Source organism: Aspergillus campestris (genome assembly GCF_002847485.1).
Source record: "Aspergillus campestris IBT 28561 chromosome Unknown P168scaffold_14, whole genome shotgun sequence".
In the NCBI taxonomy this organism is placed as follows: domain Eukaryota; kingdom Fungi; phylum Ascomycota; class Eurotiomycetes; order Eurotiales; family Aspergillaceae; genus Aspergillus; species Aspergillus campestris.
This window is the reverse complement of record NW_020194349.1, coordinates 785,406-798,261: the sequence shown is the minus strand read 5'-3', so window position 1 is coordinate 798,261 and position 12,856 is coordinate 785,406. Positions and strand designations below refer to the sequence as shown.

The following is a 12,856-nucleotide window of genomic DNA, read 5'->3' as shown; positions in this document are numbered from 1 at the left end:
AGTCCAGTATTAATTGAGTATTGATTTCAAGGGATTGAGATCACACTACTTGGCGCCATAGGAAAGCTCGGCCCGGCAATGGTTGGTGTGGCCTGTTTACGAGCACTTGAGATAGACTCAAAATCAACTCCATGTGTATCAATCGACCAGGAACGAGCCTATGTAAACTTGAATCCCTCATAACCTGTATAGCAGTGTGCCAATGGAAACTTTGTATCGGCATTCGAGTATGGACCACATAGTTACTGCTCTTAGCACCTTAAGGTTCACGAGACGCAATTTCTCGCTCCAGTATCCAGTGAACGCCCCGGGTAGTCGATCTGTAGCCCCTTGATCAAGCTGATAAGAGTCCAAACGGAGTCCAATACTGCGCCATGTGTATAGTAGCACTGCAAAGTACATAGCACGTCACTCGCTGGGCTGATAAATCCGCCGATCGAATCCAGCACCTGTTAACAGTTCCGTCGACGAATTTGCTGCGACCAAGGAGTTTGCGTCCATCGCCATATGAACGAAAGCATGAGGAGAGGAGCGGTGAAATATGTGCACCAAGTCAAAATACAGGATATGATACATGGTCAGGCAGTGGCAGCTCTAACATGAACAAATAGGTATCACACTAGACTTTTCATCCTCCGCTGTAACTTGAATAGTTTCGTTCGCAGCCACGTTAAAAAGTGCATCCACATATCTCGAGGACTCTTGCAATTCCCTGAATTGGGCTCGTGCTGTGATGGCAAAGGCCGGGTCTCGAGTGTAGGATGGGGTTCTAAATTTTCCTTCTCCGGAGTAGGTTCTCCTATGTCATCATCCTTCAAGGGTGTGCGCCAGTATTGCTTTTCCATCCTTCTTAAGTGTTTTTCTTCTGCTTTGATCTGTTGTGCTTCAAGCTTCCGTGTTTTGGCGGCTTCTTTTTCTTCAAATGCTTGCCGCGCTGCTTGCACCGTTGCTGCTCGAGAGATCGGATCGGTACTCGTCCGTGTCTTGGATCGAAACACGAAATCTAACGATGTTCGAGAAGCAGGAGAGGCTGTATCCAATGTACTTGCAGGTTCGCGCGAGTAGCCGAAAGATCGGCGAGTGGCCACATTCGTTTGGGACGTGCCCGGTAATTTTGTGAATGAACCATCATAGGTCTGCAGCGACAAACGCGGCCTCTGCCCAGGAGTTGCGCGAGTCGAGGGGCTGAGAGCATCGGTTCCGGGATGAAATGATGTTTCCCCTCCGCGGTTTCTTTTATCGACATCATCGCTTTCGGATGCAGATCTTCCATGGATTGGGTTCGAGGTGACGGGAGACTGGCCAATCGGTTGCGCGTATCGCGAGGCCGGTGTGTTGGCACTTGCATGACTTGCAGCGGAAATCTGCGAGGTCCCACTTGTCGACCTATGATGAAACCCGGGGGAGGACTTCTCGATTGCTCCGTGGGGCAACGGATTGTTTCTGTTTCTCTCCGCGGGTGTTGTGTAAATTCCGAGGCCGTCCCGTCTAAGAGATAGAGAGGACCGGTCGGCGGCATAAGATTGTGAACGATTCTGAGACGGCATCTCGGGCGGGGGCATGGCGGGCGCCAGCGATTATGAATTTCTTTATTCAACTCAATAGAACTCCCAATTTTGTTTTCATTTGAGGGCTCGTTTAAGACGGATGGGCCTCCCCAGGCGCGCGAAACTGTTTCGCACCTTCTTCCCGCCAAGCGAATTATCCTAGGCAGGAGTCGAGGTTCTTTCGAAGATGAAGTGTTTCTCAACCTTATCCAGGTGGCTTAGAAAATATCCCAAATGGTAAGATTCGTCAATCGGGTGGCTTGGTACTTGGACGTCGTTGGCGAAGAATTTAGTCGGAGTCTGTCGGCAATAGCGGTTTCCAGACAGTCATAGGCAGCATTATCTCTGGGAAGTAGGACGGTCACCGCGGTATTCTCAGTAGTATGATTCGGATGATCGATTTGCATTTGATCACGATTGACACGATTCTCGGATCGCAGCGGCCGTGCTAGTCGTCCCTCGGGGCTTTTTACTGCAGCGTGATAGTAGACATCGTTGCGACGGCCTCGATTTGACTGTGGATTATGGATTCCCAGGTGTTCTCGCGAAAAAGCGTACTGTCTGAGATCTCGCCCACCAAGAGTGAGTCTTCATGTGAGGTTGGCTTTAACAACACCGACTGTAGCCACGAGGATGATGTTATCTCCGTGGGGTATTGGTCAATTCTTGGACTTGGAATCAGATTTAGAGTCGGCAATATGGAGTGTACGTGAGAGAATGGCAGTTGTTCTTATAAGCAGGCATATTCTGAGAAGGGTCCAGAATAAAGAAGATAACCCCAAGGACGGAGAACGATACAATATCTATACAGAACGAACGAGGAACCGATTCGCTTCCTGCTGAAGGATCAGCCGGGGGGAAGGAAGGGGGGTGGAGCAAAGATGAATCGGAGGCGGCGGACGGCGGGCAAGGCGCAGCAGCGGTGTAGTGATCATGAAAGTAACCTGAGGGGCGCGGAGAGCCACGGGACTCAAATGGACGAATTGGTTGCTGATTTGGTGGACGGATGCGGGGCCGCTAGCCCTAGATAATACCACCACTTTCCCCTCGCCCACGCCCATGTCCATGTTCAGCCATAGATGGAACCTGCTAGTCACGATTTGGGATTAGCTACTCGGTAGTTATTTACAGAATCCGCAATACAATCTATGAATTGGACAGCGGACTTATGGGGAGGTAATGAACTAAAAAAATGTCATATGGTTGTTAGTGTCCCCGAGTTGTGCTGCTCAGGGGTTGAGTTAGTGATAGTTATACACATGTATGCCATGATATGCTATGCACATTGTATGCTGTGCTGAGCAAGTCATCGAGGTTGGTTTATACAACCCTCCTATACATTGCCTGCCGCCAACCTCATCTCCGAGCAAACCTGTTGATCAAATATTGGCAGATGATCCTGTTTATACTTGTGATCAATGGGATTCTCTCTCCATGATTTCCTGAATATTCTAGAAACTCCAGACCTCAAATAGAGCATCCCACCGTGTAGATCAAGACAATATTACGTTACTAGCTTGAAGTTATGCACTCACCGCCGCCTATCATCTATGGGGATCATCACAACAACAGAGGTACCCAGCGCCGGAGTAGGCGTCTTAAGAGCGACAAGCATTACGGGGTTTATGTAGCTCTTGCCTAGATTGATCCACGAAACCTAGTAGTCGCAGGAGGGGGACAAAATACGCAGTACCACACAGCATACGTATAGAATACTCTCTGTATTATTCCATATCCCTCACTTAGAGCAATGGAGAGAGACAGACCCCACAAACCAGTCCAGCTGAGCCAACCGCACCCATCGATTTGTTGCACGAAAGACACTCGGAGAGGGTACGTGCAGATGGTAGCGGGGTATATTCGAATCCCCTCTTTTCCCTTCCCACACCTTGCTTCGGCCCTATTAAATTTTTAAATAGTCTCTGGTCCTGTATGCACGAGAGGATCTGACACTGCACTGAACACAGGCCGCCCAAGAAACCAGGAACCAAAAAGGTTAAATTATCTCTTGATTTACACGGCGAGGCAGTGAGAACCATGGCTCTTTCATTCAAAGCCGTCGTCGTGCTCTTTGTCCTCATTGCCTTCTCCAGCAAAGTCCATGCATTTGGCGCAGGCAACATTGCATCGATTGCTCGCATTGAAGGCCAGAACTGGCGCCATGGTGATATTGAAGACACCCTGTTGACCTTGACCTTGGCTCGTATTGCGGGTGGTCGCAAATTCAGCAAGCTGGATGTGCAGCGTGTATATTTCGGAAATTGGCTGCGAGACTATAGCCAGGCTGTCGATGTCGGTACTTTGAAATACGTTAGCACCGAGGCTATCCGCATCCTTATCTGGGTGCTGGGCTTTTTGAGCTTTGGGTAAGCTGCCTAGATCATTCTTGCATGGGTATATATCACTGATGTCAATCCCACCCTAGTTATGGCACGAAGGAGTTCGAGGTCACCACAGAGCGCCTGCGTTGCTATGAGCCCACAGAGCATATCGATAACCCGATGGGCTACGCCGAAGGCGACGATGCTCGGAACTACGATGATCGACTGAGAGGGCCCGTCGACGAGGAACGTGAACTTTCAATCGACCCCCGCACTGGTGAGTTGTCTTGAACCAACATGACCATTCTGCCGACGTTCGTGGCTAATATTTCTTGCTTGACCTATATAGGCCTCAAGAACTACATTGCCTCAGAGGATCTTGGTATTGCGACATCTGCAGGGTTAGTTCGACGGGTTTTGCTTCGTTGCATCCAATTTGGCCGTCGGTACGCCAGCTCGGAGAATGAGGAGGACTTGCATGAAGCTCTGCGATTGCTCGGAACGGGGCTGCATTGTCTCGAAGACTATGCTGCGCATTCCAACTATACTGAACTGAGCTTGATCGAACTCGGAGAATCCGATGTCTTTCCCCACGTGGGCCGCAACGCCAAGGTTGAGATCGAGGGAGCCCAGGATGAAGTCTACCCAATTGTTACCGGCACCTTTGGCGGCGTGGACTTTTTTCACTCTGTGCTTGGCGAGATTTCTGACAAGGCCACCCAGTCTGAAGTCCAGTCCCTGGAAAACGTGATTACAGAGTCCCAAGATGGCCCCCCGTCCGATAGTTTCATTCAAGACCTGCTAAACAAGATCCCAGAGGGCTTGATCGGTGACAGCGATAACCAGAAGGACAAGATGGACGAGTTCAAAGCGCAGTCGCAATCTGCCAAGGAAAACTCAGCAAACGTTTCACCGCGCGAACCCGAGGAGTGGACCCGTTATCTAGACGACGTACACCAACAGATGTATCCGATCCTTGAGTGGCACGACGATCTGATCAAGTCGATCAACAAGGCTATCGAGCAGATTCCCGTGTTGCCGGAGTTGGTGGAGCAGATTCAGGAGCAGATCACAATCTTTGTCTTCTCCATTCTTGCACCCTACGTTGCCCCCATTATCGGACAGGTCAAGGCCGAGCTGCAGACTGGCTCCTCTGAAGTCATCCAGAGCAGTAGAACGCAGCAGCACATTGTGTTCGATGATGATGACTGTTCGAACCCGACCCATTCGATGCTTTCGAAAGACCATTTCTCAAACATCCTCAACGAACCAGCAGGAAAGATCGCATCCCAGACCATCAAATGGACTGTGCCGCAGATCATGGAGTGCTGGGACAATGAAGATGTTGATCCCGAGAGGACCCTGGACCGGATCATTTCGGGCGTGTTCCACCACCCGGTTCTTCGCGACTATGGCGAAGATGGTGCCGTTGACATGCGCCGAATCATGTTTGGCACTGTCCAAGAGTGGTGGGAACAAAAGTCCGGGGATGAACAGGATGCCCTCCGGGGGCAACTTTCCCGCGATGGTGTCCGCGAAGGACTCAACCATAAAGAAGGTGTCAATGACTGCGGTCATGGTTGCGGCAAGCCACTGACGCTGCACAAGGAGGGCAGAAGCAGCTCGGGCGAGACCTCCGACCCAAGCACCGACGCATTTGGAAAGGCCGCAGGAGACGCCGCCGGCGGCGGTGCAATCGGTGGCCTAGTCGAGGGTCTCGTGAGTGGCGTTGGTGATATGCTACGGGGTGACTCCGACTCTCGTCCCGAAAGAGAAAGCAGCGAAGGGTATGCGCAGGGAAACCAGTATAGTGGCGGGTCTGGTGAACAGAATTACGAGTATGGTAGTTACGAGAATAGCGGTCGCCCGCAGCGGTAAGCAGACCCAGCCCACGCTCTCTCCACAATTCATTGGCCACTGACAAAAACCAGTGACGATGTGCCCCGTTACGACGGATACCAGAATGAAAACCGTGAACGATATGGCGGAGATGAGTACAGCTCTCGGGGAGAGGAGTATAGCTCTCGCGGAGAAGAGTATGGCTCCCGGGGGGGGAGTACGGGTCTCGTGTAGAGGAGTACGGGTCTCGTGGAGATGAGTACGGGTCCCGTGGAGATGAGTACAGCTCTCGGGGAGGGGAGTACGGCTCGCGGGGAGACTACGAAGGAGAGCGTTATGGCCGAAACGAGTCCAGTGAGGGCCAATATGGCTATGAGAGGCGTTACTAATCCGGGTCCAGGAATTACGAGTACTAGTCATACATAGCGCTTCTTGCAGCAGTACACAACATGATCATGTTATGCGTTTATATATTGGATAGCTAAACTATCCAATGATTTATCTAACAGACCATCTTGCGCTACAAGAGATATACATTTATAAAGGCCCGTAATAAATCTTTGTTGGTGCTCTTTGTTGGCTAGATGCCGGTATCTCACAATGTTATATATGTACTTGATTTCACTCTTCGAACGTCAGACCACTTGTTCTGAGACACCACACTGAACGGATTTTGCATTTAAGTAATCACCACTCCTTAATCTCCCCCGGATTAGGCCGCTGGACCCGAACAACCTTGTCGGAATTGAGCAAGCAAAGCGGATCCAAGGCCAATTTGAGCTGCGGAGCGGTAATTAGAATCGTTAGCGGTCCAGCTGCTTAAACACTAGTATGGGAGTTATGGGACTTACTCGGCGCATCGCATCTACTGTTGACTCCCCGAGTTCATGTTGAAGGTAATCACGTTTGATGAGACCGACTCCGTGTTCCCCTGTCACTGTGCCCTCCAGTTCCACCGCACGTTTCACCATCCGGTGGATGACGGCTTCGGCGGTTTTCCGTTCCTGGTCATTGAACAAGATGATCGCTGGTTGCACGGAGCGCAGGGTTAGCAACTGTAAATCTTCTTTCCTCTCTCTCTCTCTCCCTCTCTTTCTTTGCTTTATACTTCAGGAAGGTTGGGCATTCTTACCGTGGAAATTGCCATCGCCGACATGGCCACAGATACCTGCTAATAAACCGCTTTGGGTCATGTCTTTCTTGGTTGCCTCGATGATCTCAGGCAACTTGGTCATCGGGACCGCCACGTCCGTAGTCCAGACGTGATCCTCAGGGCCGCGTCTCATGGCCATGACGCTCCAAAGCGCTTCTTTCCGAGCGCTCCAGAGTTCCCGCATCTCCTCGCTTCCGCGGGCAAATTCAAATGAGCGGCCGGATGTAGAAGAAACAATGCTTTGGACCATGCTGATTTGCTCCTTAACTCCGACTGGTGTTCCGGAGAACTTGAAGAAGAGGGTAGGCGACTCCTTCCATTGTCGGCTCGTAGTGTGGCTGTCGTTGATGCATTTCATTTGCACATCGTCGAGGATCTCGACACCGGCCACAGGAATGCCCTGCTCGACCACACGTGTTACGCATTCTGCGGCATTTTGGATCGTGGGGAAGCTTGCAACAGCAACATTTTGGCTCTTGGGCTGCACAGTCAACTTCAATGTCGCCTCGGTGACCAGGCCGAGTGTTCCTTCGCTTCCGATGAAGAGTCTAGTCAGGTCATAGCCAGCGCTTGACTTGCGGGGTCGCTGCCTCGTCTTGATTACGGTTCCGTCCGCAAGGACAACCGTAAGAGAAAGGACCCACTCCCGCATTGTTCCGTAGCGATAGGCGTTGGTCCCCGAGCAGCCAGTTCCAACCATACCACCGATCATGGCACCAGGGCCTGGGTCCGGGGGGAAGAACAGGCCGTCCTCAGACAACCGTTCATTGAGCTCTTCCCAGCCGAGGGCTGGCTGCACAACAACATCAAGGTCTCCCTTGTGAAGTTCCAAGATCTGGTCCATTCGGCGGAAATCCACGCACACGCCACCCCGAGTAGCCGCAAAATGGCCCTCTAGACTGGTACCACCCGAGTAAGGGGTCACCGGAATGACACGGCTGTGACACACTTTCATGATCTTAGATACTTCTTCCGTACTCAACGGATAGAGGATCAGGAACGGGATCTCGTCTTCCTTCCGGCTGTAGGAGGACCAGTCTGATCCGGAATGCGCTTCCAGATCCATATTATTCGTCGACACATTCTCCTTTCCTAGGATTTCCACAAAGTCCACCCAGGCGGCCTGGAGATTCGACGGGGAGACGTTGTGCTTTGGTGGGTCTAGCTCATAGACCGAGGTCGTGGACGAGGCCGGAAGAGAAGCAGGTTTCATGGAACCCAAGTAATAAGCCCCGCTAGAGAAGAAGACCAACGCTGAATCGTGTATTAGAGAACTATATATGTGTATAATACGTAGAGGGAATAGAGCTCTGCGCTGAAGCACGGTGAATAGGTAGGCTGCGAGATGACGTACCAAACATCATTGCTGCATAGCGGCCACCTTGCGTTTGGGTTTGATATTGCTGGTATCGCTCTTGCTCGGCGCGCTCGCGCTTCAGCCGTTGATTTGTGCTTTCATATAGTTGATTCTTGAAGGAGGCGTTCTTTTCATCTACATTGCGCGTAGCAGAAGCCGATAGATATCTCGGCCGAGACGTGGGGAGGTGAGAGATGACAGGCGCAAAGTTAGATTTGGATTCAAGAGCACGCAGAGAGCGCCTCAATGGAAGCGCACCAGCCCTGATCATGGTGAGAGGAGGTCACGACTGTCAAGGGAAAGGTAATCTGAGGTTCTAGGCGAGTTTGTTGCGACTTGACGGGAGGGTTGGAGGAGGTCGGGTTGTCTTGAAGTAATTGAGTGGGGATATAGTGACGGCAGAATTGCGGTGGCAGCTCCGGGCGGTCAGGAGCTTCTCCGAGTCCGGTTATCCTCTAGAACCGAGGGCCGTACATAGTACAGAGGACACTCACATACACTAGTATTTGATTTGATACGGATCAAACAGGGCACTTTTTTCCTCCATAATTTTATTTGGCCCATATACTTGTCGTTAGTGGGACAAAGTACTCTGTACTGACAGGAGAACAGCGCGATGACCACAAAGGTAGACCGTCGGTATGCCCCTACGGACTCCGGCACGTATGGCACAGCAATCCGATACAATACAAAAGTATGCCGAAGCTGAGCTCTACAGTTCGATCTTTGTAAACAGTCTCAAATAAACCAATATTTACGAGCTGTATATGCAAAAGCGCTACTTTGCTGGCAAGGAGCGTATGATATCGGGAATATCCGACCAGCCAGCCTGCATCGCACGGGATGCCGGCAGCATGGAACCCTGTGCACCGAACAAGAATAGATCCGTACCAAGCTTCGCGGTACAGTAACTAATTGTATTGATCCCGACTTTGTTGGACCCGAAAAGACTGTTTATCCGGATACCCTGGACACAGAATCTATCAACACTGAAATTGATGGATAGATAGAATCATAATCATTGAGCAGTGGGTGAAGATTTCGGGTAATCCATAGCGAGTCTCTCGAATATATTATACAATGGGGAGTTTAATCAATACAGTATCTATCAGTGCTTGAATAATAAGGTCTTTAAGTGGTGACATCAACCGGGCAGTGGATGACTTACAGCACCACGGCTAAATAAGCATCTCGATCGTCGGTCGCCGGTTAAATCGAGTGCTTTTAAGCCGGAGCTGGGGTGTATCCTGGCCAATAGAAGGCCCCATACCTACGATGGAGTCGGTATTACGTAGTGGAGCGGGGAGGGGCTCAGCATGTATACCGGATAGATGCGTTTCTTTTTCATTTTTTCCGTTATCTGTGAATGCCTTTATTTTCTTGTAGGCAGTGACTGATAAAGATAAAGAAGACAAACAGAAACAGGAAAGAAGGTAAAAAAAAAAGAAGAAAACGAGAAAGAAGAAGAGGGGAAAAGGAAAAGGAAACGGAGGTGGGGGTGGGGGATAAGAAGACCTCTTACAAGCTGTTGCAGGTTTCGCTTTTGGGCCTGGATCAACCCTTTTACCTATCTACCCGATCAGCTTTACTGGTCTTTTTCCATTCAACAGCTATATGTTCTGTAGAACCCCACAGTATCTTTGCCCCTCTAGTTTATTTAAACTAAATTTTGCTTTATACCCTCTCATCTACTTTCCTTCAACTCGGGCTATCAAAGGGTTGCATCGAGGATATCACACGTCTAGTAACAGCAGCAGAAGATACGCAAAGATGAGTGCGACTAAATCAACTAGCCAGGTAATGCAGACGCAGTTCGACTTGCACGAGATCGAAGCTGACCACGATTGCATAACTAGAACCTGTCCTTCGTCCTCGAGGGCATTCACCAAGTCAAGTTCGAGGACCGACCGATCCCCGAGTTGAAAGATGCCCATGATGTTCTGATCGACGTCAAGTTCACGGGTATCTGTGGCAGCGACGTGCGTACCGCCGACACCCCATCGAAAAAAAAACCCCGGCTAATCTATCTCTCGCCCATCGCATGTAGGTCCACTACTGGGAACATGGCTCTATCGGACAGTTCATCGTGAAGGACCCCATGGTGCTGGGCCACGAATCCTCAGGTGTAGTCAGCAAGGTCGGCTCCGCCGTCAAGAGCCTCAAGGTCGGCGACCAGGTCGCGATGGAGCCCGGCGTCTGCTGTCGTCGATGCGAGCCCTGCAAGCGCGGAAAGTACAACTTGTGCGAGAACATGGCGTTCGCCGCGACCCCGCCCTACGATGGCACGCTCGCCCGGTACTACGTCCTCCCCGAGGATTTCTGCTACAAGTTGCCCGAGAATATGACTCTGTCTGAGGGTGCGCTCATGGAGCCGCTCGGCGTTGCGGTCCACATTGTCCGACAGGCGAGCGTCACACCGGGTCAATCGGTGGTGGTCTTCGGGGCTGGGCCCGTGGGACTTCTGTGCTGCGCGGTGGCGAGGGCGTTTGGCGCCTCGAAGGTCGTTGCTGTCGATATTCAGAAGCCGAGACTGGATTTTGCGAAGAAGTATGCTGCGACGTCCGTCTTTGAGCCTTCAAAGGTCCCGGCGACCGAGAATGCGGCGCGGATGATCGAGGAGAATGGGCTGGGCCAGGGCGCTGATGTTGTCATCGATGCATCGGGCGCCGAGCCTTCTGTTCACACCGGCATCCACGTTCTCCGCACTGGCGGCACTTACGTCCAGGGCGGTATGGGTCGCAGCGAAATCACATTCCCCATCATGGCGGCCTGTACCAAGGAGTTGAACGTCAAGGGCAGTTTCCGTTATGGAAGCGGGGACTACAAGCTTGCAGTTGATCTGGTTTCTTCTGGCAAGGTGAACGTGAAGGAGTTGATCACCGGGACGGTGAAATTCCAGGAGGCTGAGCAAGCCTTCAAGGAAGTCAAGGCTGGGAAAGGCATCAAAACTCTTATTGCCGGGATTGAGTAAAAATATATACGAAGACAGGTCAGGTGGGAAATTGTTCGCGGATCGTATATTTAGTGCGTCATATTAATGTCAATTGATACATGAAAGCAATTCTTTGGGTATCGTATTCAATAGGAAACAAGAATATCAACACCTCTGCTGCACTTGCATAAAGGCATGTCTCACATAAGGCGGCGCATTGCTTGAAAAGGCCGCAAGAAGAGATATAAAGAGAGAAAGTAGAGCTCAAGGCCCGAGGTGGACATGAAATGGCTTGCGTATCTGCCAATTCAACCATTTCAGTGAGTGAAAAGCAGAGCCAAAGATTAGCAACATCCCCCGTCTTTCCCATGGCGGGGCCCACTCGGACGGAAAACATCTTCCCACTCTCTCACACCGCTTCGCCAATTCGTTGCACCTCTCCTGGGAGTCTTGTGATGCAAATGGATTATATCGTCTTCCATGCTCATTTGGCTCCGGATGCTAGAGCCGTCACTGGTGGTGTGACCATAAAGGGCCGCGTCGCCGTATTGAATCCCACTCTGAGGATCATCAGGATCTATCTCACCCAGTTCGATTTTCGTAAGTATGATCCGGGCTAGCCGATGGAATAATTCATCTATACCCTCTCCAGCGAGGGCAGAGATCTCTACCGAAGCAGGGATATTTGATTTAGCAGCCCAGCGAGAAGTTTCTTCCGGACTGACCTCGCGACCACGAGGTGCAGACGTTGCTGTCATCCTTGTCCCCGTTCCTAAATGGTTTACAGAGCGTATTGAGCCACCCCCCGACTCAAGTGTGAAAGAGGGCTGTTTGCTGCAAGTGCTGGAAGGCGTCGATGGCTTCAATCCATCGTCGCTGGGCTCAATATGCGGCACGAAATCTGCACAAAGATCTGTCTTGTTTCCAGCCAGCAGAACAGTAAGATTGGGGGAGGCGAGAGCACGAGCATCCATTAAAAAGGTAGGGAGAGTTTCGAATGATGCATGCGACGATATATCATAGACAAGGATGGCCCCCGCAGCCCCACGGTAGTAGGACCGGGAGACGGATCGAAATCGCTCTGTGCCAGCGGTATCCCAAAGCTGTAATTTGATCCTTGTTCGCCGAGGACCTGTCCCCAGTTTAATGATCCTCGAGGCGAACTCGACTCCTATCGTTGGTGATGACAGCACCCTCCCTGTAGATTGTATGAGTGAGCCAGCCGGCGACCCAGGATTATAAAGGGCTTGGTATAGAAAGAGGATTGAGATGTGAACGGGTCTGTCTAGAATTCAGAGTCGTACATTCATTCTTCACGAATCGATGTAGCACACAGGACCTGTAAACATCGTCAGTTAGCAGTGGCCCCTAACAACAAAGGTTTTGGCAATTATTCAAACTCACTTTCCAGCACCACTTGGCCCAAGGAGAATCACCTTGGCCAGATAATCATACATGCTCTCCAACTCCTAACAGGCATTAGACTCGGCCTCGGTCACATGTGGGCAGTTTTCGCATCAACACCCAGAGGGTTAATGTTGTATCATGAATCATATGGGGTGAATTCAATACCTGGTTTCCATCAGGAAGAGAAGATGCCGCCGAGACATTTGAGGCTCCTCTTCTACGGACCATGGTGTGTGCTTCGAGAGGGGATTGCGAAGAACATGGGGAAGATAGATAAAGCTAAAGGTTTCTGTCCCAGTA

General features: G+C 51.0%; 6 protein-coding genes across 6 annotated transcripts; 3 read left to right on the top strand and 3 right to left on the bottom strand.

Annotated features, from left to right (window-relative positions):
• Positions 1–508: 508 nt before the first annotated feature.
• P168DRAFT_71257 (uncharacterized protein) lies at positions 509–1,817 on the bottom strand. Its single transcript, XM_024842123.1, has one exon. The coding sequence runs from the start codon at positions 1,560–1,562 to the stop codon at positions 615–617; it is 948 nt and encodes a 315-aa protein (XP_024689260.1). The 5' UTR covers positions 1,563–1,817; the 3' UTR covers positions 509–614.
• An 816-nt stretch (positions 1,818–2,633) lies between these two features.
• On the top strand, positions 2,634–2,926 carry P168DRAFT_71251 (uncharacterized protein). The gene has a single exon (XM_024842122.1). The coding sequence runs from the start codon at positions 2,696–2,698 to the stop codon at positions 2,846–2,848; it is 153 nt and encodes a 50-aa protein (XP_024689259.1). The 5' UTR covers positions 2,634–2,695; the 3' UTR covers positions 2,849–2,926.
• Positions 2,927–3,584: 658 nt separating this feature from the next.
• P168DRAFT_243713 (Het-C domain-containing protein) lies at positions 3,585–5,746 on the top strand (the record flags this gene model as incomplete). Its single annotated transcript, XM_024833880.1, has 3 exons — positions 3,585–3,913; positions 3,973–4,145; positions 4,218–5,746. 3 exons carry the CDS (start codon positions 3,585–3,587, stop codon positions 5,744–5,746), a joined length of 2,031 nt encoding a protein of 676 aa, XP_024689258.1.
• A 508-nt stretch (positions 5,747–6,254) lies between these two features.
• On the bottom strand, positions 6,255–8,571 carry P168DRAFT_293503 (proteins the FAD binding domain-containing protein). Its single transcript, XM_024837824.1, has 4 exons — positions 8,215–8,571; positions 6,840–8,114; positions 6,559–6,734; positions 6,255–6,487 (listed from the first exon to the last, which is right to left on the bottom strand). Exons 1-4 carry the CDS (start codon positions 8,486–8,488, stop codon positions 6,395–6,397), a joined length of 1,818 nt encoding a protein of 605 aa, XP_024689257.1. The 5' UTR covers positions 8,489–8,571; the 3' UTR covers positions 6,255–6,394.
• Positions 8,572–9,987: 1,416 nt separating this feature from the next.
• On the top strand, positions 9,988–11,188 carry P168DRAFT_322259 (NAD(P)-dependent alcohol dehydrogenase; the record flags this gene model as incomplete). Its single annotated transcript, XM_024840548.1, has 3 exons — positions 9,988–10,014; positions 10,074–10,196; positions 10,265–11,188. 3 exons carry the CDS (start codon positions 9,988–9,990, stop codon positions 11,186–11,188), a joined length of 1,074 nt encoding a protein of 357 aa, XP_024689256.1.
• Positions 11,189–11,493: 305 nt separating this feature from the next.
• On the bottom strand, positions 11,494–12,784 carry P168DRAFT_276010 (putative Ras family GTPase (Rab4b); the record flags this gene model as incomplete). The annotated part of the gene is made up of 4 exons (XM_024835527.1): positions 11,494–12,347; positions 12,454–12,488; positions 12,554–12,618; positions 12,722–12,784. The coding sequence occupies 4 exons, from the start codon at positions 12,782–12,784 to the stop codon at positions 11,494–11,496; spliced, it is 1,017 nt and encodes a 338-aa protein (XP_024689255.1).
• Positions 12,785–12,856: the final 72 nt, after the last annotated feature.